This window comes from Grampus griseus (assembly GCF_964374135.1).
Source record: "Grampus griseus genome assembly, chromosome: 3".
Lineage (NCBI taxonomy): Eukaryota > Metazoa > Chordata > Mammalia > Artiodactyla > Delphinidae > Grampus > Grampus griseus.
In genome coordinates, this window is record NC_139019.1 from 35,903,272 (window position 1) to 35,928,539 (window position 25,268).

Consider the following 25,268-nt stretch of genomic DNA (forward strand, 5'->3'; position numbering starts at 1 on the left):
ACAGTCACATTTAAAGCTCCTTTTTTTTTTGTGGTGCGCGGGCCTCTCACTGTTGTGGCCTCTCCCGTTGCGGAGCACAGGCTCCGGACGCGCAGGCTCAGCGGCCATGGCTCACGGGCCCAGCCGCTCCGCGGCATGTGGGATCTTCCCGGACCGGGGCACGAACCCATGTCCCCTGCATCGGCAGGCGGACTCTCAGCCACTGCGCCACCAGGGAAGCCCTAAAGCTCCTTTTGAAATATGTATTTGTGAGTGTGTGTGTATATTTATAAAGATTTGTAATTTCAGAACTTAGCCTTGACTGAGAACTGTCCTAGAAAGAATATGGGCATTTAGTAACAGACCTTTCTGACTGTATTTTTGTTTGTTTAGGGGATTACTCACATAGGCTACACAGACCTTCCCAGCCGAATGGCCACTCAGGCCAGCACCCTGTATTCCAACAACATCACCAAACTCCTGAAGGCCATCAGCTCTGACAAAGACAATTTTTATTTTGAAGTGAAAGATGACTTTGACTTTGGTACAATGGGTCACGTCATTAGAGGAACTGTAGTGATGAAGGTAAGTGAAGAGATCTGTTTCTCCTGTGTTTTCATTATATATTTGTTTTAGGATTTTTGTTTACAGAACGATCCTATTTTGGAATTGGGATATATTCTAATAAAGTATCGATGTGTTGGGTTTATGCCAATAAAAATTGTTTAAAAATGTAGAACAGTTTAAAGAAAAATATTGCAAGATTTATATACATGTGTGACTCACCTAAAATATGCATTGCTTTTGATACACAGAAACAAAAAAACACAAAAAACCCAGAATTGAATAAAGTAAAAATTAAATATTCCCCCTCCCCCGCCTATCTGCTTTTAAGTTTGTTCTGTATTCTTCCTTATATGTTCTGTACACGTACTAATTGTACATCTATGTGTGTATGCATGACACAGACATTATTTATATACATGTGTGATATATATTTATATAAAGTGATATTATAAATTACGTGAATTTCTATATTTATTTAAAATTACTTTTCAAAGAAGAGTTTTTCCCCAACACTGGATTGACTGAATGCTGGATTGACTTTAAAAAGTACTATTTTTCTGATTTCTGTTAGGATGGCGAAGTGATCTTCCCTGCTCCCACACCGAAAAATATTCCTCAAGGTGCCCCAGTAAAACAGAGGACAGTGGCTGAGCTGGAGGCTGAAAAAGCAGCTACTGTCACGCCCTTCAGGAAGACGATGACATCAGCTTCTGCATATACAGCAGGTGAGGGTCCCATCTATGAAGATTTAGTCCAGATTCTTTGAATTTTGTGAGTTATGTATTAATTGTCAAAATTAGTAAATGAAATGCTGTTGTCCTTTGTTGGATTCCATCAGGACTTGGGCCTGTTAGAAGCAATTTTCACATACATGTCATCTGTCCCACCTCTGTGGACGTGGAGACTGCATTGTGTACCCTCAGAGATGCAGGCACTGGGATAAATGCTGGATTGAATGTGTGAAATAATACATAGGCTGTTAATACTTTTATAGAAAACATTTAAAATATCGTTAATATTTTTATATATATCAAATATAATGAGTATTGATGTATGACAGATTGTGTTGGTGTTAAGTGCATGTAAATGTGGTTATTGGTTTATTTTTTGTGGTTTATAAAACATCACTTGTGATTATCTGCACCTCTGGGTAAGACTGGGGAACCAAATATTTGCTCTGAAGAATAAACAGTAAGTTATTCACCTAGTAAAAAAAAAATTCAATTAAAAAATTTTTATCTCTTTCTTTACAATTTAACATAGATTCTTTGTTTTCTAATTCACCTTCATGAAGGCAGTAAAGAATTATCGTAAAATAATGATAAATATTCATTCTGGCTATGAACTGTTAGAGTCTGAAATATGGATATTTGATTTTAAATTGGTTTCTGTCTCATAGAATGAAGTAAAAATGTTTAGATTTGCTTAGAGCCAAAATAAAAACAAAACAAAAGCAAACTATAAAGAATAAGGACCAGTACAAAGCACACAGAATTCTTGTAGCCTCAGCATTCTCCAAATTCCCATGTGAGTCCAGATGTTTTAAAGCTAAATATGTAACTCTCCTTGAATAAAGAGCAAGTCTCAGCAAAATGACTGAAAAAGCCTTTAGTTGCGAACATTGTGAATAGATGGAGCAGTGTCCCTATTTGCTCTTACTTGTTAAAAAAAAAGAAACCATTATACTGTTTTGTGCATGGAGAGTATTGTCAGCAGGGTTGTAAATTTCCATTTCTCTTTACAATTCATAAGGAAATGTAGTGAGGCATGAGTGATGATTTATTTTTCTAGGTTTCTCTTATGTTTATTGAGTCAAGGTTTATTGCATTTTAATAGATATGACATTGGCATATTCCAGTGAATAAAAGGATGGCCTTATATTTATTTTCTGTACCCTAAAACTTCCTCCTTTATAATAAAACCAAGCGTTTTTCTTGTGTATTTGTTAGGAATCTATTTGACTAGCATTCTTCAAAGAATGTGATTTGCTTTTTTTCCCTTTTCTTTTTTTCTCTGTTTTTCTTTTCTTTTTCCTCTGTTATACAAACTAAATGTAGCACATTTGACATTACTGAATGTATTATAGAAAAGACTTTAGTTTATTAAATAGTTAATGAGAAAACCTGGGGCTTCCCTGGTGGTGCGGTGGTTAAGAAGCCACCTGCCACTGCAGGGGACACAGGTTCGATCCGTGTCCCGGAAGATCCCACATGCTGCGGAGCAGCTAAACCCATGCACTACAACTACTGAGCCAGCTCTCTAGAGCCTACAAGCCGCAACTACTGAGCCCATGTAGCACAACTCCTGAAGCCCACGTGCCTAGAGCCTGTGCTCCGCAACAAGAGAAGCCACTGCAATGAGAAGCCCACGCACCGCAACAAAGAGTAGGCCCTGTTCACCGCAACTAGAGAAAGCCCTCACGCAGCAACGAAGACACAACGCAGCCAAAAATAAATAAATAAAATAAATAAGTTTATTAAAAAACAAAAGAAAAGAAAACCTTCAGATGTGGGATTTCTATCTTAGATGCCCAACACAATTGACTGCAGGTTATGGTAATTTAGTGCTTCTGAACTAATGTGGGCATTTAATGAGTGCTAGGCATTGTGCTAAAACACTTCACGTGCCTTAGCTCGTTTATTCCTTATAAGTACTCAGTAAAGTGGGCATATTATTATTTTCTTTTTCCAGATGACGACAGAGAGGGTTAATAATTTTACAGATGAGGGTACTGGAGCACAGAGAGGTTAAGTAACTTGCCTGAGATCACACAGCTGACAAGCAGTAGAGCCAGGATTTGAACCAGGCAGTCTGGCTTAAGAAAACATGTCCTTAAATATAACCCTATACAGCCCTTCTCTGATGTTTAACTGAAACACAAAACAATATTCTGTCTAACTCTCCCTCCAGATGGTTAACAGGCCATCCATTGGAACACTGGAAATCTTGTATGTGGGTAGGAAAATAAAAATTAAAACTACAGAGACTTCCCTGGTGGTCCAGTGGTTAAGACTGCGTGCTTCCACTCCGGGGGGCACTGGTTCAGTCCCTGGTTGGGGAACTAAGATCTCACATGCTGTGTGGGGCAGTGAAAAAAATTAAAAAAAAATTTAAAACTACAGTCTTATTGACTGATGTAAAGTAAAATGAATGTCAACTGCTAATGTTCCAGCTATGCCACTTATAAAGAAATAGTTTATATCAAGGGATAAAAGTACCTTATTCAAAAAAGTTAAATTCCAGCTTTCTGGTCACCCATTATCATTTGGTTTTCACTGACCACTAGGTAACCCTTTCCTCTGTTGCAGAACAGCCATCCACATGTTTGCTATTAGGAAAGACGATAATTAAAGATGTATGTTGAGAGCTGACTGTTTGTATTCTGCACATTCTTAATTTAATTCGTATTTTTTTTTTTTTCCTTTTCTTTGTAAAATCCTGTTTGCTGACTTAGTGTTGGGGCTGGAGCTGACTACCCTGGCCAGCAGTCCAGTCCAGATTCAGGAGCAATTGCAAAACTTCTGTCCCGGGTGGGTGGAAGCCATATGTTTTGGGGAGGTGCTGGAGTGAATGAAATCCTTCCTACTCTCTTAAAATCCTTCTTCCTCAGCCAAATCTGAGAGTGACATGAACTTGGCCTCACAGAAGTCTGTCTTATAAAGGTTGTGTGTTGCCCAAGTAGAAAATGCTTTGGTAGATCCTTTATAGGCCTATAATTCTGGAATAAAAACACTTGTATAAACACATGTGGCACTGTCAGTGAAAGTTAAAATGGGGAAGAGGACAAGTTATACAGAGGAAAATGTGCAAATTGTTATTAAGGTGACTCATAAATTTTACTAGATGTTTAAAATTTATTTTATTTTGGGGAGTGGTGGTCAGGAAGTTGAATTTTGTTCGCAATACCTTTAACTCCCTTTCACCACCCCTCTTCCCAGTCATGGAACATCTCAAAAAATCTCATTATTGGCAAGGGTGTGGAATTTTAAAGCATTGACTGTCCCACATGTTTGTTTGTGTGTGGGTGTGTGTGTGCTTTTAATCCTCCCGAGATAATTGGATGTGAACTCACACGCTTTCCTCTCTTTCTCTAGGTCTCACTGGGATACTGGGTTTGGGCATTGCGGCTCCCAATTTAGCCTTTTCCCAGATGGTGACCACTTTTGGCTTGGCTGGCATTGTGGGCTACCACACTGTCTGGGGAGTGACCCCCGCTCTCCACTCACCACTGATGTCTGTGACTAATGCAATCTCAGGTTTGTTCGCCTCTTGTTTTCCCTCAATTTAGGTTTTCAAGGGCTTATTCAACTCTAGGAGTGCTTTCCATGAGGTTTATAAAGTCTGTGTTTTCCAAATTGTAGGGCTTGGCATCTTGGTGGTTGTGGTGACTCGGGCTCCCGGAGGGTGCAGAGGTGGGGTTGGAAGTGAGAGGCCGATGGAGTGTGTCATACCTTTGGGCTGCTCCTGTTGCAAGCAGTGCAGAGCTACTGTTCCTTCTTTCAGTTATGATTTCCTTTAAAGAAGGGATTCCTCTGATAAAATTTGGAAACAGTGTTTCACAGCGGCAGCATGGTCCATGCAGGGTCCACACAGCTACGTGGACAGATGTGGGAGCTGCTGTGGCTTGGAAACCATGGCCCCAGTGGGCATCTCTTGCACAGGCATGGCTTTCAGGATCTCCACCGGGAACAGGTCCAATTCCAAGAAGTACTATGCTCAGGAAAGCCCAAAGCTATGGGCTTTCACCATCATATATTTATTGTTCATGCATAGTATTTTCCAGTTGTGTAACCACCAGAGGTCCCTTTGCACCATGAACAATGTTGTCTAGTAACATTATTGATTTATATCTTTATCAGGGGAACAGAGCTAGAAAGTAAAGGTTAAAATTCTTATGCAAAAGGAGAAAATGTTTTGGTAACTCTTTGCCCACAAGAATACTTCAGTGAGAATGTGTGTGAGAACTTTCTCCTTTATGATGCATGTGCTTGTGAGGTCTTTCAGCGATAACATTTGATTTGGCAGCACGACTATTAGCTACTGTTTAATATATCCATGCTTTCTTCCCAGGGTTGACCGCAGTTGGTGGGTTGGTGCTGATGGGAGGACATTTGTATCCTTCCACAACTTCTCAGGGCCTTGCTGCTCTTGCTACATTCATATCCTCAGTCAACATTGCAGGTATGAGGACAGTGAAAGAACCCAGAGTGCGATTTTTAGTGGAGACACGAGAAGCAAATATAAATCAATATAAAACAAACATTCTGATTTTTAAGACTTTAATCATGCCTTTAAAAAATGTTTCACTCAGATGATAAATGCTCTGTGTGAAGGAAAATTAGTTATTTTGCCCATTGGTAAGTTTTAGAAACTATTTGATAAGAGAACACCCCTCCCCCTGAATGCCCCAGAGGTTAACTACAATGCCTACAGGTTAACTGGAAAGTTATTTAATGCATAGTTTTGAATTAAGCTGACTTAGAGCTATCACCATAACATCTTTAAATGGGTATAATTTTCGATAAAACTTTAGCCTTTTGCCTTATCCTGGCCTATGTTCCTGAAAACTGAAAGCCTAACACATCACTTGTATATGAAACTCATTCGATGATATTTTGTAGCTATAAATTCTTTAACGTGTCCAAACAGACCTGGTGCCAGCTGATACGGTAGTTTTTCTTTTATCGCTTATTATAGGGTTTAACAAACAGAATAACCTATTAGAAGAAAAACCCTGGCCTTTGATCTTCTGCATTCCCGAGCTGTTTGAATGGCTGTTTATTGTTAGTCATGCAGAAATGGTTGGTTTTATACTCTGAGAGCAAATTTTCTTCCTAAATGTATTAAGGGTTCCTCCCTTCAATGTAACTGGCTTGAATAATAGAATAACTTCTAATTTCGAGGTTCTGAAATGTTACTTAAAATGATATTTATTCCTAGATGATAAAGATGTACTTAAAATAGAAAACTTGTAGCCCTTTAAAAATTATGTTGCTCAATGAGATACCTCTTTCTGTTTTATATTTACTTTGATAAGGTGGCTTTCTGGTGACTCAGAGAATGCTGGACATGTTCAAACGTCCCACCGACCCCCCAGAACACAATTACCTGTATCTGCTCCCTGCCGGTACCTTTGTTGGAGGATACTTAGCTGCCCTCTCCAGTGGTTATAACATTGAACAAGTAAGAGTCTCTTTTGAAAGCTTTTACTTTTGTACTGTGTCTTCATCCCAAGTAGACCTAACATTATCATTACCAAAATTCAAATTCTATCAAGCAAATATGACAGTAACTTTTGAAACATCTTGGTCAAATAGAGCATTCTCATCCTCTGAGAATCAGGACCTTGGATTCTAGAGACAGATTTGCCTGCCAAGTCTGCAAGGATGGGTTTACCTGTTTGTCCCTAAGTTTTTCCACATGTAAAAAGAGGCAAGAAGTTTATTAGTACCCTTTTTATGTATCTGGCTGGATTGTTGTAGGGATACAATGAAATAATCAGTAAAAAATTTTTATTATTAGATATCATTAGTCCTTTTCCTACTTACTTTCTTCCCCTGTGGATCCAGGAGATGTTATGCCAGTGCATTTAAAAAAGCTAATTTAAAAATGCATGCTGTGTAGAGAAACAGAAATAATCAAGTTGAACTTTGAAAGTTCCATGTCTAAATATAATTTATAATAGAGACTCAACTTTGTTCCAAACTCAGTCATACCTTTCTTTTCAATGACTATTTCAGCCTCTCTGACAGCTGAAAAATCATGTCTCCTTTGGTTTCTGCTGTTTCTAACATGTACTATTTGTTGAATGAACACAATCTTTTTTGAGAAGAGTTAGAACAGTGAGTCAGGGAGACGTATGTCTGCATCCCAGATTTGCTATTTACTGATCGTTTGCCCTTAGAAAAATTATGTGGCCTCTTTAAGGACTGGTTTTCTCTTTTATAAAATGAGGATGAAGAGTCTTTCCTCCTGTGACTCTCATGAGACTGAGTTACAGCATAAGTAAAGTATACAGCACGGTCTCTGGCACTTACAACCTCAGGGGATGGCTCACTTATAGCATTAGGTCAGGTCTAGATCCCATAATAACTCCATTTAAATTTAGGTACTTTTATATGCATTTGTATGCTATCAAGTCCAGAAGAAGCCAATGTACATAAATGGTATAATTGCAAGTACAATTTAAAGTATTTAATATGGTAATATCCTTAATGGATAGGAAAATATATTGAAATATTTTAAAAGAGAGCTCTATTGGTCCTTCTATTGTCTGAATTTAAAATTGTCCTTAGAGAATCATGTTTCCTCAAGAGGAGTTCTCCTTAAGCTAGTAGACTGAAGGTTTTGATAATCTCTCTCTTTCTCTTCCCTTTCCTTTGAAAAGATTGTGTACCTGGGCTCTGGCCTGTGCTGTGTTGGTGCCCTGGCCGGGCTTTCCACCCAGGGAACTGCGCGTCTTGGCAATGCATTGGGCATGATTGGGGTGGCTGGAGGCCTGGCAGCCACCCTTGGAGGCCTAAAACCGTGCCCAGAACTGTTAGCTCAGATGTCTGGAGCAATGGCTTTGGGCGGTACCATTGGTAAGCACTTGTGGGTTTCTGCCTTTATGTAAGTCCATGCCCTTTGAACACCTGACGGCAGTTAGGCTCAGAGATTTAAGAATACTTTTTTAGGAGTAAGAACTTTTTAATTGCACTTCAGTTTCTGAATATACATATTTCTGTTTGAGGCCCATATTGATGAAGGAATTAAATTGCCTTAATGGAAGTTGCTTCAGTAAATATTCTTTTGGCAAAAAGTCATCACAGTTGGTGTAATTCTCATTCAGAAGTAAACATTTTAAAACACTGAGTAATATCAACTGTGTCAAAAGAGTGGGCTGAGAAATGCCTTGTGCTCAGTTCTTGTTTTCCTTTATTGACTCTGTCCAGTTAGCTGATAATTGAACAGGGAATTGGAATACTTATATGTGTACTATCTATAGGCTCATCATTTATTCTGCTGGGTATAAATAACAGCAGAAGATTCTGCTTCAGAGAACTGTTAAAAACGTGAAAAACACGTGCCAGCAGAAAAAACACTCTTTTAGTCTTATTCAGTGGTGTGCTGGGGTTGGTTGGTAAATTTTCAAGAATCTTTCGAGCTGGTTATTAAACACAGCTATTATCAAAAATTAAATTATATAAACTTAAAATTAAATAAATTAGAAACAAAGGTAATAATCCTAAACACTCATGACTTTCTAATGAATTCACTAGCTTTTATTATCTCTGCTTTTGAGATTATCCATGTGTCTTGTGTCTGTGTGGTAGAAATACTATGTAATGATGGGGCTTCTGTACATCTCTTCCTGAACCCATATTTAATGACATCATGTTGGTAACTTGAGAGCAACCATGGCAGTTGTATTTACACCATGGAAATCAACAAATTCTGTGAATCTGTGTTTCATTTATTGTTTTGTTCATTGTCCATACCTAGGAAGGTGATGGAGAAAATTTAATAATGCAAGCTTAAACTTAAAAGTGTGTTTTGTCATTACACTGTGAATTGCACAAAAAAATTGAGCAAATATTCTTCCAGTACTTGGAAACTATTATCAGATTCAGCAAAATTGCCACTCACATGGTTGACAGTGAGTGAAGTTCTTATATACATCTCGTTGTTTCACTCTCGTCTTACTTGTTAGAGTAAACAAAAATCTCAACCAACATTCGTGTGGGAACCACACTCATTCATCAGTTGCAAACACTAGGTTGGCTACATATACCAGAATTTGGTAACATTCTGTGAGTCAATTGGTTATATGAAACTTACAGTAAAGAGTATTGTATATATTTTTATTGTTTAAAAATTGTGTGCTGCATACATTTTTATGAGTAAAAACTCATGTATGTATTTACACACGCACGTTTTTATTCTGAGGGGCTGGTGGTTAAATACTTACCAAGCACAGCATTAGCTTTACATCTCCTTTTATACTTACCTGGGAAAGCTGTGCATGCTTTCTTGACAGTCCCTGGAAAAGCACTTGAAGCAAAATGCTTGTGCTGTAGGTTCATGGCAGGACAACCTTTAGGCATGATCTTTGCAAATGTTGTGAGCCCCAGTCCTTCTATTCCCCCTACCTGTAGCCAGGCAACTCCTTCAGAGTCTCCTGATTTGGTTGTTTACTACTCAGATATTTGCATTTCATTACCTTTGGACTTGGCTCCCATCCACTCACCTGAAAACCTAGACCTTCTTCATATTCCAGCTGTTCCTTGTGTGCTCAGGGGCAAATGTTGGCTGATAGGGAAGAGAGCCTGGGTTATTCATGCAGTGGGGGGTTTTTAAGGGGTTTAGTTGGAGCTTTAAGTAATCTGAAGAAACGTTAGTCCGGGAGAGTGTTCAAAGGTTGTAAGGAACGTTGATGCTGTGTGTTTGGGTTCTTTGGAGTTGGGCGTTGGTGAGGTGTGTTGAAAGAGCCTGCTGTTTGAAAGGGTATTTAAGCCAGTGTTCTTGCGGAATAGTCCCTGTAAGAGAATATTTTGCCAGGAAGCAGATAAATACTTAATTAATGACAATGATGAATAACCTTAAGAGGCCTTTTTTTAAACTGAGGTATAATTGACATATAATATTATACTAGTTTTAGATGTACATAATAATTTGATATTTATATATATAGATTGCAAAGTGATCACCACAATAAGTCTAGTTAACATGCGTCACCATACATAGTTAAAATTTTTTTTCTTGTGCTGAGGACTTTTTTTTTTTTTTTTTTTTTTTTGCGGTACGCGGGCCTCTCACTGTTGTGGCCTCTCCCGTTGCGGAGCACAGGCTCCGGACGCGCAGGCTCAGCGGCCATGGCTCACGGGCCCAGCCGCTCCGTGGCATGTGGGATCTTCCCGGACCGGGGCACGAACCCGCGTCCCCTGCATCGGCAGGCAGACTCTCAACCACTGCGCCACCAGGGAAGCCCGTGATGAGAACTTTTAAGATCTACTCTCTTAGCAACTTTCAAATATGCAGTACAGCTTTATTAACTATAGTCACCATGCTGTACATTCCATCTCCAGGACTATTTATTTTATTACTGGAAGTTTGTACCTTCTGACCCCCTTCACCCATTTTGCCCACCCCCCATCCCACCTCCCGCCTCTGGCAACCACCAATCTGTTCTCTGTATCTATGAGCTTGGTTTTTTGTTTGTTTGTTTGTTTGTTTCAGATTCCACATAAAAGTGAGATCCTATGGTATTTGTCTTTCTCTGTCTGACTTACTTCACTTAGCATAATGCCCTCAAGGTCCATCCATGTCAAGATTTCCGATTTTTTATGGCTGAGTAATATTCAAGTGTGGTCTTTATTGGGTTGTTTCTCAAAGGTCTGTCAAGTTTTAATTTCTCTTTGACTTTCACTTTCCAACAGGACTGACAATTGCGAAACGCATCCAGATTTCTGACTTACCTCAGTTAGTTGCTGCTTTCCACAGTTTAGTGGGCTTGGCAGCTGTGCTTACGTGCATAGCTGAGTACATTGTAGAATATCCACATTTCGCTACGGATGCAGCAGCTAATCTTACCAAGACCGTGGCCTACCTCGGTACTTACATCGGTGGTGTCACGTTTAGTGGGTCTCTTGTTGCCTATGGAAAATTGCAGGGTAAGTGATTCAGTATAACATAGAGGTAAATATCTATTATTTAGGATGTTTAGGGGTCCATTTCAATTTCAGAAAATAGCTTAGTAGTGGAACCTGTTAGGTGAAGAGTATTTGTATGACACTATGAAAGTTTTTTTTTCTCCATAAACATGGCTTCCCTTTATTGATCCTTACAGATCTCACAAAGCTTTGAAGCCATGTTGTCTGCAGACAGCTAGTGAAGGAAACTAATGCACAGAAATTCACATAGAGGGACTAGTTGACCTTTGATAATGTGTATGAACAAAATAACGTCTTTATAATCCTTGGTTAGAGATGCTGGTGTAACATTCACAGAAATGATTCATACATTTTCCAGAATAGAGAGAGGCTTATTGAATAAATTTGTGTGATTAGTATACAGTACTTACTTTTAAAACAAATACACATTTTAGGGGGCTAACCTGGCAGCTTTTGCTACCGCTAAAGCCAATCATGAAAATAGAAGTGGAGGGGAAAACCTCACATAGCTGCTTTCAGTGTTTTCATGAAAAAGCAAGTCTCTAGAGAAACTAGTTTGTCATTTAAAAACCTGGTCTTGTCTCTCAGTAATCAAGTCATTAGAATTAAGTGGGGAACTTCCATGAAACTTAAAAATCACAAAAGAACTTAAAGCCTACGATATTGTCTCACGCTTTGTCTTTATTATTTTATTTTTTTATGGAGCTTATATTCTTGGGGAGGAGACAATCAAAAGGAAGATAAACCAAAAAATAAATAAAACAGCAGTGGCAACTTTTACAAAAGAAACAAAAAGGGGCTAAGAAAAGGAGAAGATGTACCATAAGTAAGATGTTAGTACATGCTTTGTCTTTAGAACCAACTAGCAAACAAGGACCCTTCTCCCTTGGGCTCAGTTGATACAATCAGAAAGGCTAATGTTCTAGGACTCTGTTTTGACATTTTCAATAAATAAAACCACACTTAACTTCTGTATTGGTCATACGGGGGGGAAAAATCACTTTTCATGATTCCATGACAAAGAGTAAGGAAATTGTTGTGTGATCAAAGTAAAGGACAATTAAGTCAAGCCCTACTTTTCCTACTTCCATTAATATTTATGTGTAAGAACTCTAATTTACTTTTATGTTTCAGTAGCTGGTGATATAAAGTGATATTTTAAGTAGCATGTTTTTATCCTAATGTTAAATTTTGGTGGTTTAGGATTAAATGACACACACTTAAGAGTGTGTGCGTGTGAGGGAGTTTCTTGTGACACGTTCTAGGTTCTGATTCCCACATGCTTGGCCCTAGGTATCCTGAAATCCGCCCCTCTCCTGCTCCCTGGAAGGCACCTACTCAATGCTGGCCTGCTGGCTGCTAGCGTGGGTGGAATCATCCCGTTCATGATGGACCCCAGCTTCACCACTGGCATCACCTGTCTGGGCTCTGTGTCAGCTCTGTCTGCTATCATGGTAAGAGGTCAGAGATGGAAAGCACATTCTTAGCGAGGAACTAAGTATTTTGTTAGGTTACAGTCTAATCTTATTTCTATCTCTTCAAGACCCCTGATGGAATAAAAATGTTTCAAAATGCTGTTATGTATTCATCTTTGGATAGTCTGGAAAATATAGAAAAGTGTAAGGAGAAAATTACTCTTTCTCTTCACTTACTAATTCCTGTCAAAGTTGTCACATGTGACATCTTTTTTGCTCTGGGGTCTTTTCACTGAATCAATGTGTTGGTGAATGGGAATTTAAAAAGCCAGGGGTTTCATTTCTGTTCATTAGGTGCCTGCTGTGTGACAAGCCCTATAAAATAAGTGTCAGAGAGTCCCTGCCCGTTAGTTGCTCTCACATTTGTTGGAAGCTCTGATACCAAACCAAATAATCATATGAAATGAAATGCTTTTAATAAACCCTGTGTGTTCAGTGAGGGAGTTCAGTGAAACCTTTCAGGATAGGTTGGCCCCCCTCTTCCTCTCCAGTTACTGCTTTAGTATATGGATACATACAGTATTCTTTGGGTGTCTGTATGTCACAGTTTAGCATTCTATTTATAGCAGTGTATAGAGCAGTGTATAGCTCTGTGCCATTCACTGATTACTTCATGTTTGTCTAGTATACTCTTAGTATATACTTTATAGACAAGGTTTATGTTTAAAAATTTTTAAATCATCTACAGTGCTTAGCACAAAGTTAGACATACAGTAATTGCTTAGTCACCCTAAACCCTATCCTCAGATTTTCAAGCTAGTAAGACTGGGCTTATATTTTAGTTTTAGCTGCTTCACTTGGCACCAACAGGACCCTCCTCATCAGCTAAAGTCATAAACTCTGTGACATTTACTCAGCGCTGTTACTTTTTTCTGAGTGTAGACCCCTCTCCAATTTTTGCCTGCTCTTCATCACTCCCTTTTAGGGATTTAGGGATTTTTTTGCACAGGGGTTGTGGTTCAGCGTTTGCACTTGTTATATCTGTAGGAGAGTTGGTCCGATAGGGGTCACTCGTTCATTACCAGGTGTGGAACTTACATGTAAATGTATTAATTGGAAAACCGGAATGATTAGGAGCCATGATGCTCAGTGTCAGAGGTTTCTTTTCATTGCATGAATTTTGAGTTCCACTCTGGTTTTTCTGCTAGGGTGTGACTTTGACGGCTGCCATTGGAGGTGCTGACATGCCCGTGGTCATCACTGTGCTGAACAGCTATTCAGGCTGGGCCCTGTGTGCAGAGGGCTTCCTGCTCAACAACAGTCTGCTGACTATCGTGGGTGCGCTCATCGGCTCCTCCGGTGCGATACTGTCCTACATCATGTGTGTGGTAAGGAAACAGCCAATGGAGGAAAAGGAAATGCTGTTCTGAAAATGAGGACCTGTTTGTCATTTCTTTTATTTGCAGTAAAAATGACTGTGTTGGTTCTTTTTCTCTCCAGCAGAAATATCAGAGTGTTTCGTTTGAATACATTTGCCATACTGCTTTTAAAGTACACAAGTGTAGATAACTTGGAAAATTAAGTATAAGATAAAAATCTTCTAACTCCCTCCATCTGGTGATAAACACTTAAGATTTTATTTCCTTCTATTCTTTTTCTTCGTGTATTGCATATCTGTGTGTTTACTTATCTGATCATATTGTACACTGTCTTACGTTGAATTTTTTTTTTTTTTTTCCCCGGTACGCGGGCCTCTCACTGTTGTGGCCTCTCCCGTTGCGGAGCACAGGCTCCAGACGCACAGGCTCAGCGGCCATGGCTCACGGGCCCAGCCGCTCTGCGGCATGTGGGATCTTCCCGGACCGGGGCACGAACCCGTGTCCCCTGCATCGGCAGGCGGACTCTCAACCACTGTGCCACCAGGGAAGCCCACGTTGAATTTTTTTAATCTTCCAAATTATAGTCTTACCACTTTCTTATCATTAAAAATGCTTTTTAAATATGATTTTAAGGGTCTTCATACTAATCTAGAATATGGATATTCAAGATTTATTTAATTTTCCCTAATGCTGTACTTTAAGGTTGTTTGATTTATCTTTCTCTTTGTACCTAAATACATTTTGGCACTTCTGATTTTTGTCTTAGGATGATTCCTAGAAGTGAAAGGGTGTGCTCGTTTTTTGGGCTCTGCCTACTTACTGCTGTGTGGTTTCCAGAAAGCTTGCTCCAATTTACACTCCCACTCGTCATCTGTGAGAGTGCCTATCTTGAAGTTTTGTGGTCAGCATGATTTAGAAAAAAAATTAACAAGACACATACTTCCTAGCTTCCTTTTTGTTTCTAATTCTCTTCTTAATGGCAAGAAGATATCCTGCAAATAATTAAAGTTTTGACTAAAAAACTTTTTCAAATTATAGCTATTATTCTCTAAATAATTGTTTTGAATGGCTGTGAAAGGACAAGCATGAAACTGGGTGAAGTTAGAATGTGACTTTATGCTGATTAATAACTCAGGCAGAAAAATAACTTCACCTTCATTCTTTTATTACAATTATAAAAATACCTTATTTTACAACTCAGAATTCCTCTTACGTCTTTAATTGAAAAATCTCATTGCAAATTGAATGCTGAAGTTATCTTTTCATAATAAAAAAATTAGTTTGCTTTGGCTATATTGTAAAAAACAAAAATTTGAAAGCCTAAGTTCAAAACAAGCTGAGAGGTTTTAAATTAAATTCCCCAAGTTCAAGGAGTTTGGACAGGTGTTTCCTACTGGAAAAGTGTCAGGATTTGGAGTTTTTATTTATTTAAAAATACATTTATTTATTTTTTAATTTATTTTTATTTATGGTTGCTTTGGGTCTTCATTGCTGCGCGCGGGCTTCTCGTTGTGGTGCGCGGGCTTCTCATTGCGGTAGCTTCTCGTTGCAGAGCACGGGCTCTAGGTGCATGGGCTTCAGTAGTTGTGGCTCGCGGGCTCTAGAGCGCAGGCTCAGCAGCTGTGGCGCAGGGGCTTAGTTGCTCCGCGGCATGTGGGATCTTCCTGGACCAGGGCTCGAACCCATGTCCCCTGCATTGGCAGGTGGACTCTCAACCACAGCCCCACCAGGTAAGCCCGAGGATGTGGAGTTTTTAAAAACAAATGTTTATGAAGGAGAAAAATTTATTCAGTTGTATTAGAAATAGTTTTCTCTAAAAATGAACTTTTAACCCTTAGTTTGACTTTGCTTCATTTGGTGAATTTCAGTGACCAGCAGGGGGCAGCAGATTGTCATTAATACTTAACAGTTTGTCAAATACTGATTTTAAAATTAAATGGGAGTATTTGTATTTTTACAAGGCCAGTGGCATACTTATGGGGAGAGGAAGTCGGGGCTTGTATATTGTTCTTGGAGTGTCAGCATGGGTACCTTCTTATCTTTATCCTTTTTCTCTTAAATGGTTTTCTTTAGGTTCTTAAATTTATCAACAGTATTTCCCAAATTTCTGTCTGTGTCTTTTATTTCCTCTCCTTTCCCTTCTTTATTTAGTTTCTTTTATTGTTGATTATAGTAACTATAGTAACCTTTGCAGTAGCATTAACTAGAATAAGGTATAAAAGGCACTTGTTGAAAGTACTCTTTTCTACATGTGCTTTTGTAATTATACCATATTTCTCTTAATTTTTATCCATTCTTTCATATTTCTTGATCTGTTTTTTCTAGTTCTTCTGTTTCTTTTCTTTCTGTTTCCACTGCCTCAGGCATGCCATTCCACTGTCAGCATACCTCAGATATTTTTTATTCCTATATTGTATGTAAGGCTAACAAGGTCTCATAGCTGTCTGTGACCATAAGTATCACACTGGGTCAGATGTGTTTTTTGTAATAGTAAATTGTAGTAATTTGGATTTGAAAGCAGTTGAAGCTTTAATTTTTAAAAAATATTACTCAGTTGCAAAAATAAAAGATGTTTAATGAAACATCTTTCATTAAGGAAATAGAAAAAGATAAATAAGGATATAAAATAATCTATAATGCCATTACCACTTAACTGTTAACACTTAATATCTAATTCTTGTCTTTTTTCATATGTATATATTTAAATACATTCTATGTTAACGTTTAATTTTCTAACCAATAAATTTTAGTGTCTACATGTTATTGTATCACAAACATATACCATAATTTATTTATCCAAGTCCATGATATTAGTTGTTCTTAACTTTTTTTTTCTGCAGTATTCTTCCTTGTGTCTTGTTTATTATTTTCTTAGGTCAAATTTCTATAAGTACAATTACTTGATTAAACGGAATAAGATCTTTTTGTTGGGTGTAGATATTGATAAATTGATCTCCAAAGGACTCTGCAGTCAAAGCTCCCACCAGTGTGATGTGCAGAGTGCTTGTTTTACTGCTCATGTTCTACTCCTATGACTTATTACAAAACAGACAAGACAACAACAAAAACACACCTGCATGGTTTTCAATTTCAAAGATAGAAATTTCCTTTTCTTCTAAGTTTTCCTGCTCTGACTTTTCACATTAATACTCATTGACTCTTACCTTTATTATAAGAAATTGTTTATTTCTTATAATAAACTGTTTATTATAAGAAACTTTCTCCATGGCTTGTGCTTAGCAGCTCAGAGTGGTTCATAATAATAATATAAGTGAAATAGCTCCTCGTAATTGGGCATAGTAGAATATGCTGGGTGCTTTACAAATATTAACTCTTTTGATCCCCAAACTAATTCTGGAGGTAGGAAATATTATTCTCACTTTACAAGATATTTTAAGACACCATTTATTTATTTATTTATTATTTTTTATCTTTTTAAATTTATTAGTTTATTTTATTTTTTGGCTGCGTTGGGTCTTCATTGCTGCATGTGGGCTTTCTCTAGTTGTGGCGATCGGGGAGCTACTCTTCATTGTGGTGCACAGGCTTCTCATTGCAGTGGCTTCTCTTGTTGCAGAGCACAGGCTCTAGGCACATGGGCTTCAGTAGTTGCAGCACGTGGGCTCAGTAGTTGTGGCTCGCGGGCTCTAGAGCGCAGGCTCAGTAGCTGTGGCGCACGGGCTTAGTTGCTCCACGGCATGTGGGATCTTCCCGGACCAGGGCTCGAACCCATGTCCCCTGCATTGGCAGGCGATTCTCAACCACTGTGCCACCAGAGAAGCCCTAAGACACCATTTATTATTCGCCTTTGTGTTTATGGAGCCTGCCCTAGCACCTGGCACATTCAAATGAATATAATAATTGTTAAATGAACATTAGATGAATATTCTATTTGTTAGCTCATTTCACGTTTTGGAATCCTCTCCAGATAGGTTATGGTAGCAGAAGCACTACCACATATCAAACATCTATTAATATTACTAGTATGTTTACCTTCATTATTTTATTATTTATTGAAGGAAACATGCAAGTCCAAACCAGCACAGAGTGGTTTTATTATGTGAGAGGGAATGGAATGCACCCTAAGTGTACTCAGCATCCCGAAAATTGAATTTTTGTTCTGACAAAGAATTCTTTTGGGTATCCTCTGAGCCTAATGCTTGGTTACACAACACCCAGTATTATAAAAGCTGAAAAATGTTGACAGTGTCAAACAGCCAGCTCAAATGAATGATTTGCTTTCTATCCAGATGTCGTATAGACATTAAACTCTTTATGATTTTGCAGTCCATTTACTTGAGATAGTGTCCAGATTGCCTGGGATATAGAAGGCTTACAAAAATGCAGCGGCATTCTCCGAGCAAATTTTCTGATTTTTGCACTTTGCTGCTTGTTTCCAAATGAAAAGAAAACAGAATGAAGTAGATCAAAGCCAAACCAAAAATAACTTTTTTTTGCCTTGCAATCAACAAATTAGCACCTACAAAGCATTGAAATGAGAGATGCTAGTCAATGGTATACATGTTGTTATTGCTTTGTCTGTATTATGACCTTTCCTTTGTTTTCATATTTATTTCTTAGTTTGCTTGGAATTATGTGAATTAAGGATCTCTTTAATGTAGCATACAATTTTCATTACAGGACTTAATAACTTGAAAGGAACAGTCTTGGACAGTGTTGCAAATACTTTGTCTTAGAAGTTGGCAACTCTTCAATCTGTGGATCAGTGGTCACAGGATAGTCTCATTAATCACTTAAGCAAGCAAAAAAAAAAAAAAAAAAAAGAAGGAAACAAAACAAAGCCCTAAACCCTAAACATTGGTTGGAACTGTGATGTTGCGTTGGTAAATTCAGAGATGAAAATTAATTTAGTTTAGTTTTTAAGAGACCACATGGAATTAGCTTAATGGTGATATGATTGTGGATATGTATTTAACAAGTTGACTTTGATTGTTAAACTACTGTGTGGTTTCCTAATTTCTCTTTGTAAGATACCATCAGAAGTGGGTACACATTAATAAAATGTCCTCAGAAATTCTCTCCCTCTCCTCCATTCAGTTTTATAGGAAGAAAAGGAGGGTTCCTTTTAAGCCAAGTTAAAGTGGTCGTACTCTTCTACGTTCTGTGCCTCTGTCATCTCTCCCTTTATACAGGACTGTGTGATGCAGGTGATGAAGCCTCTTTGTACATTTCACTTTTTTTTTTTTTTAAAGTAATCTATTGCAGAAATATCTCAGTGTCTGAAATTGGCCTTTGAATCAGTTTTTAAGGGCAAGAATTTGGTAGAACGTATTTCTGGTAATTTTGTTTCAGAATCCTGTGATTTAAAACTAGAAAAGATTTATCAAAATCAGCAAATGTTGAATGTTTGGGAAGTGTCAGGTATGGCTATTTGGATTTTCATTCAACCTTGGATTTAAGTATAGGAGGTTGTGTTAAGAATTTAAAACTCCACGTTGGATTGAGATGAAGAACTTAATTAAAAGCATCACTTTAATTTTTCTCTGACCCTCTTGTCTGTTAGTAATATGCATAAATATATTCTGAACTTTATTTTATATGTAAGAAACTTAGACAAATCCACCAGACTCTGGGCTTTATGAAATGTGAATGTTGTATCTGGTAAATGGGGTTAGGTCAAAAGAACAATTTAAAAAACTCTGACAACATTTTGATCCACATCTTTGAAACTTATGATAAGTCAAGTGTGGCCCTTTGCTCATCTTCTCTGCTCGTTTCTTCCCTGCCTTTGCCTCTGTCCCACTTCTGCAGTATATGTAATTCTCTCTCCTAAGGTGGTAGCAGGCTTGCCTATCTTTGGATGAGTGGTTATGTTTTTTTTTCTCTGATGTGTTCCTTATCACTGAAAATCTCCAGGTGCTTTTTGCTCTTTAAAAATAAAGTGTTGTCTTTTTTTTAAAGTATAGGTTGACACTTATATAGCTTTAAAATAGTATAACTGATGGATCAATGATATGTTTATTACAACCCTTAAAATAGGATTTAATTTTTTGAAATTCTTTATGAAGTGATACATTCAGCTATGATCATTTAGAATGACTACTTTGATCATACAGTGATTTGAATTCTTAAAATTTTTTTTTTTTTTTTTTTTCCGGTACGCGGACCTCTCACTGTTGTGGCCTCTCCCGTTGCGGAGCACAGGCTCCGGACGCGCAGGCTCAGCGGCCATGGCTTACGGGCCCAGCCGCTCCGTGGCATGTGGGATCTTCCCGGATCGGGGCACGAACCCACGTCCCCTGCATCGGCAGGCGGACTCTCAACCACTGCGCCACCAGGGAAGCCCCTTAAAATGTTTTTGATTACTCAAAACATCTAGCTTCCTGTCTTTTTTTTAACCACCACACCTCTAGAGGTCTCCAAACAGTTTTCAAAACCAGATCCGTTATTGTCACATATTCCAGCCGTGGTGTTTGTATGGTACTTTGTTGGATGATTGTAAATGAGCATGCAATAAATGCCTTCCTCTTACTTTTTCCTGACATTATTTTTCTAGTTAAAAGATGGGTGTAAATTTTAGCGAAGCAGTGTATAAACTAACTCATTTACCTTTTTTGGAAGTGAAATATTTTAGAAGGCTAATGATGAATCCAGTCACTTCTGTTATTGCTTCATGGAGCTGTAGTTGATTTGGAAAATAAGACAGTATCAACTCCCACATTTCCTTTTTTCCTGATGACAGAGGGCAGCAGACTTCTAAATGATAGGGATCCCTGTCCTTTGATTCCTCCCTGTTGCCTTTTGACAGCTTGCAGCTGGTATCAGAATTCACCTGCGATCTGTAGGGTCACCTTGTAAAATTTCTTATGGCTGTCATTCTCTTTTACTCTGGTGAAATACATGTCAATATGGAGGTAGAACTTGCTCAATCAGTACACAGATAATAATGACTAGATCTGAGTTTTTCACATCTATGTCAATATGACTGGTAATTTTCCATTAAATTTTTAAAAATTTATTTTGACTGAAAAGATATCAGTGTACACTTGATTTTATAGAAAAAAATGATGTGATTTCCCAGATGTCTTCTTATCATTTAAATTTTTGAAATAATTTTCAGAAGCTAGATCAAATTGGTTTGGTTAAAATGTTTTAAGTGATCAAATAAGCCTCTTTAAATGATTCTGAATACCATATACACAGGATTCATACCATTTTCAAAAGTTATGTGGATTAAGCTCTCACAGCTACAATTTCACTCTCCAGGCAATGAATCGCTCCCTGGCTAATGTGATTCTTGGAGGCTACGGTACCACTTCAACAGCTGGTGGAAAACCCATGGAAATTTCTGGCACGCATACAGAAATCAACCTTGACAATGCAATTGACATGATTCGAGAAGCTAATAGCATTATTATTACTCCAGGTAAAAAACCAAAACCCCAAAGCAAACAAACAACCTGTAATAGTGGTTGTAATTGATTACATTAAAGTAATTTCTTGTAATAGGGAAAAAAATCAAAGTGGAACGTCTTCACTTTTGAAAACTTAATGGAAATTTAGAAGCAGCCCTGTGATTACTAAGTGGAAAGTCCTGAGAATTCTTGGCTTAGGTTAATATCTTGGGAATCACATAGAGATTCTATAAATTGAGGTAGTGGATTCTACCTGTGTCTTTTTGTGGTTCTGTACAAATGTTTAAATCATCTTTGAGTCTTGGTTATTTTTTTTTCTCATTGGTAAATTTTGGGCCTATGTCAGCATTAAATTAGTATATGAAAGTGTCTAACTTACTTGTTAGACTCGCTCAGTAAAGGTTGGTAAATGTTAATATCTTTCTTTCCAAAAGTAAATGTTTAAAAAATCATTGAGAATCATGTGGTTTCCAACAAGATGAGGTAACAAGGCCCAGTAGAAAGGACTTCATCTAGGAGTCATAACACCTTACTTCTGTTTTTAATTTTGCCTCTGACAATTGACATATGTGGACCAAGTCAGTTAATCTCTTCAGGCCTCAGTTTCCCAATTTTCTGAGGTTTAGCCCAGTACTTCTTTACTCATCGCAGAATGCCGTTGTATTTATTACAGGCAATACATTGATTCCAGATTAGGATTTTTAACTCTATCATGCTATCATAGAAGTTTTCTATAAAGAAAGTCAATTGATTCGATATGTGGGTAGTTTGCTGGTTGGTTATATACTAAGATGTAAATAAATAACAAACCTTAGCAGGATTGAATATTCAGGTGCAAGCCTTCTCAAGTGGGGGCAATATCATTTTCTAGGGGCGTTTGAAACACGTGGGTTTGGGGTTTTGGTTTGTCTCCAGGACGGGGCTGCTACTGTCAGCTGGTGTGTGGGAGCAGGTAAACTAAATATTCTGTAAAGCCTGGGACATTCCTGCAGCATGGCTTGTCCCAGCCAGAGTGCTTTGGCATTACCTGTTGAGAAACGCTGTGCTGGAGTGTGAAGGGGGAGAGTAAGAGACAGCACTCTTTTCCCTTTAGGCATTTTCCATCTAGTGGAGAAGTGAGATAGATAAATAATGCACGGTGGGTTATGATAGGGCTGAATTGGATGATATAGACACTTTTTCTACCATGGGAAACCTAAGAAGGACTGTTAGGAAGTGAGGATTTGTATGGGGCCCTAGAGGATGGATGGCACTGGGCGGGGGCAGAGGGAGTACCTTGAGCAGAGACTTGGTCTTTGGAAAAATGAGTGTAGGAAAGTGGGGACAGATGTGAGATTCATTGCACAGAGAGGAGGGACAGAGCACAGGGGTTCAAGGGGAAGGGAGATGACTGACATTTTCGGTCATACCTGTAGGACCATCAGAAATACGGAACACTTTATTCATTTATTTATTTTTTGGCAGAGGGGGAAGGTTTTAAGTTCTTATTTGAAGACGTTAAGTTGGTGGTGGAGCTGGGACAGCGGACAGGCTGAACTCGAGCTCAGTGAGCCTGGAGACAAGTTGGGAGCCGTCAGGTGGTTGTTGAAGCCATGGGATGGGCTGAGATTTTCCAGAGAGAATGAGGTGCAAAGTTAAAGCCCTGGGGAGCTTCATCATTTAAGGGCGAGGGCACAGAAGGAGAAGATCTGTTCAAGAAAATCGAGGAAGAGTAGTGACAAAGTCAGGAAGGGCACCAGGGGACTGTAATGTTATCAAAGCCAAGTAGGGAGACAGTTTGAAAATGTTTATGTGAGAGCAAGTGAGAGCCTGTGCACGTGTGTGTGTGTGTGTGTGTGTGTGTGTGTGTGTGTGTGTGTGTGTGTGTGTGTGTGTGTGTGTGAGTGTGTATGTGAGATGTGTGATATGTGATGTAGGGAGCAAGTGCCTAGCAGTGTCGGACACTGTAGGAGACTGAGAAGGGACCATGAGAATTTGAATTTGAAATTTAGGCCAATATATTTAAAAGTCCGTATTGTAAGTTTTTTGTTTTCACCTCTAGTCCTGTTAACTGATTGCCCTTTTTGGCATAAAAATATGTTTCAATCAAGAGAGAAATTGTAGTTCATACAATCTGAAATAAAACCGCATTCTTCTGTGTTCTTAATGTTCCTTGTAGGCTACGGTCTCTGTGCAGCCAAAGCTCAGTACCCCATTGCTGATTTGGTAAAGATGCTCTCCGAACAGGGCAAAAAAGTCAGGTAAGTTCTTGCAGTTCGTGTGTTAAAGGAAAGGAAAATAGATGACCTCCTTTCCCTCCTTTCGGTGACTGTTTCTTCAAGTGGAGTTTTACCTGTGAATACTAGGTAGAGAAACTATTATAAGTTGTAAAAGACTCTATTCTAGCCTTAGGCTTACCTGTTAGTCGTCGCTATCTCTGATAGCCTCGAACCTAAATATAGTCTCATTTTAGAAAAGGAAATTTTATTGTACTAAATTCCAGGATAGTTATCAGTAGGAAAAAAGAGAAACCTGGTTTCTCTGTGGTTTGATTTGGGGAAGGAGGTCAAGCAAGGCATCTGAATCACGTCAAGTTGTGTCTTTTTGGTGTCTGTTGTTTACACTGAAGAAAAACATCCCAAACGAGTGGTCTCTGAAGGGTGAGACCCGGTGGTGAAACTGTGGCTGGTTAATAGTTGACTGATAAAGCTCTCACACTCAGGCTGGAAAAGACTGCAGAAAAATTTCTTTTCCTATATATAAAATAGGTAATCAATAAAGCCATACACTTTTTGAATTGTGAATTAGAATGGCAGCTGTTCCTGCTACTTGCCATTTGGGCACTGGACTCTGCTCTTGGGCGGATATTAAGCAGAATGGCAAAGTCAAGGACTCTGCATTTCTAGATTATTCCCCATGACCTTGGATAAAGCGTTTTGTGGGGTGTAAAAATGGGGTGGGGGGTGATGAACCCTTGCAGTACTTTGCGTCTGTTCTGCGCACCTTTGGATCCACGTTCTGGAACTCCGCTGTTAGGAAGCAGCGAAGAAGGGACCGTCTGGAGTTGTCCCTGGAGCATAGCTGCTTCGTGTTGCGTGGGGAGACGGATTCCCTAGCAGTTTCACTGACACGGTACCGTAAGTCAGAGCGGCAAGATAACTCTCTTGTTAAATACAATTAGTTTGTTCACCAGGATGTTAATGTATGTTGACAAAACAGTTAATGTCTGTTAATAAAAATTCCTTTGAGCTGTCAATCTTACACTTTTGTCTGGAGGCAGATGATAAGAAAATAAGCCACAGTGTGCCTAGAACTAGTCAGACTATCTGTGCCAGACTGGATGCAGAGTCCTATAATCTTCAGCTTGAATGTCCCAACTGTTAATAGCGGTAAAAGAGACTTAGATGATGAAATCAGAGGGTTATCTAAAATATTTTAGTGTCAGCTACATTTTATTTCTTCCTTTCTTCTCACCCTTTTTTTTCCTTCTTCAGTCCTTTTCTTGCTCTTGACCTATATAGTGAGTCTGTGCTTTTCAAATACACAGAATCAAGATACTGTTTCATGATAGGACCATCGTTTCTGTGATGTAGACAGCTTCCACGTTTGGTAAAATCTTAGATGAATTGAAGATAGAAAATGAGAAAAGGCATCCTCTTTGTTTTCTAATTTTCACATAAAAGGTCTCATTTTCATAACTTATTCCTGTTTTCATAGAGGGTGTTAAACAGTGCTTCCCTTTTAGTCGTAGTCTTGCCACTTAAAGCATTTGCAGACCTGCAAGTGGAAAGGATGTGTTACAGAATCTTTCATGATTTTCCTAAAAAGAAATTGTTTCTCTTTATTCAATCCACATGTGAAAAATTCTAATGTATTAGTAATGCCTTCTATCACCACATAACTGTTTAGGAGATGAGTGGC

At 38.5% G+C, this 25,268-nt stretch overlaps 1 protein-coding gene across 5 annotated transcripts in view; it reads left to right on the forward strand.

The window, feature by feature from the left end:
- The window catches only part of NNT (nicotinamide nucleotide transhydrogenase), an 89,143-nt gene that overhangs the window by 41,950 nt on the left and 21,925 nt on the right, over positions 1 to 25,268 (forward strand). For all 5 annotated transcript variants that reach the window (XM_082652273.1, XM_082652271.1, XM_082652275.1 and 2 more), the window contains exons 9-19: positions 373 to 564; positions 1,118 to 1,271; positions 4,641 to 4,802; positions 5,617 to 5,727; positions 6,584 to 6,729; positions 7,934 to 8,129; positions 10,965 to 11,198; positions 12,492 to 12,652; positions 13,822 to 14,001; positions 21,220 to 21,379; positions 23,527 to 23,608. In XM_082652273.1, coding sequence (XP_082508399.1) covers positions 373 to 564; positions 1,118 to 1,271; positions 4,641 to 4,802; positions 5,617 to 5,727; positions 6,584 to 6,729; positions 7,934 to 8,129; positions 10,965 to 11,198; positions 12,492 to 12,652; positions 13,822 to 14,001; positions 21,220 to 21,379; positions 23,527 to 23,608 — 1,778 coding nt within the window. The remainder of the gene's footprint in view (positions 1 to 372; positions 565 to 1,117; positions 1,272 to 4,640; positions 4,803 to 5,616; positions 5,728 to 6,583; positions 6,730 to 7,933; positions 8,130 to 10,964; positions 11,199 to 12,491; positions 12,653 to 13,821; positions 14,002 to 21,219; positions 21,380 to 23,526; positions 23,609 to 25,268) is intronic.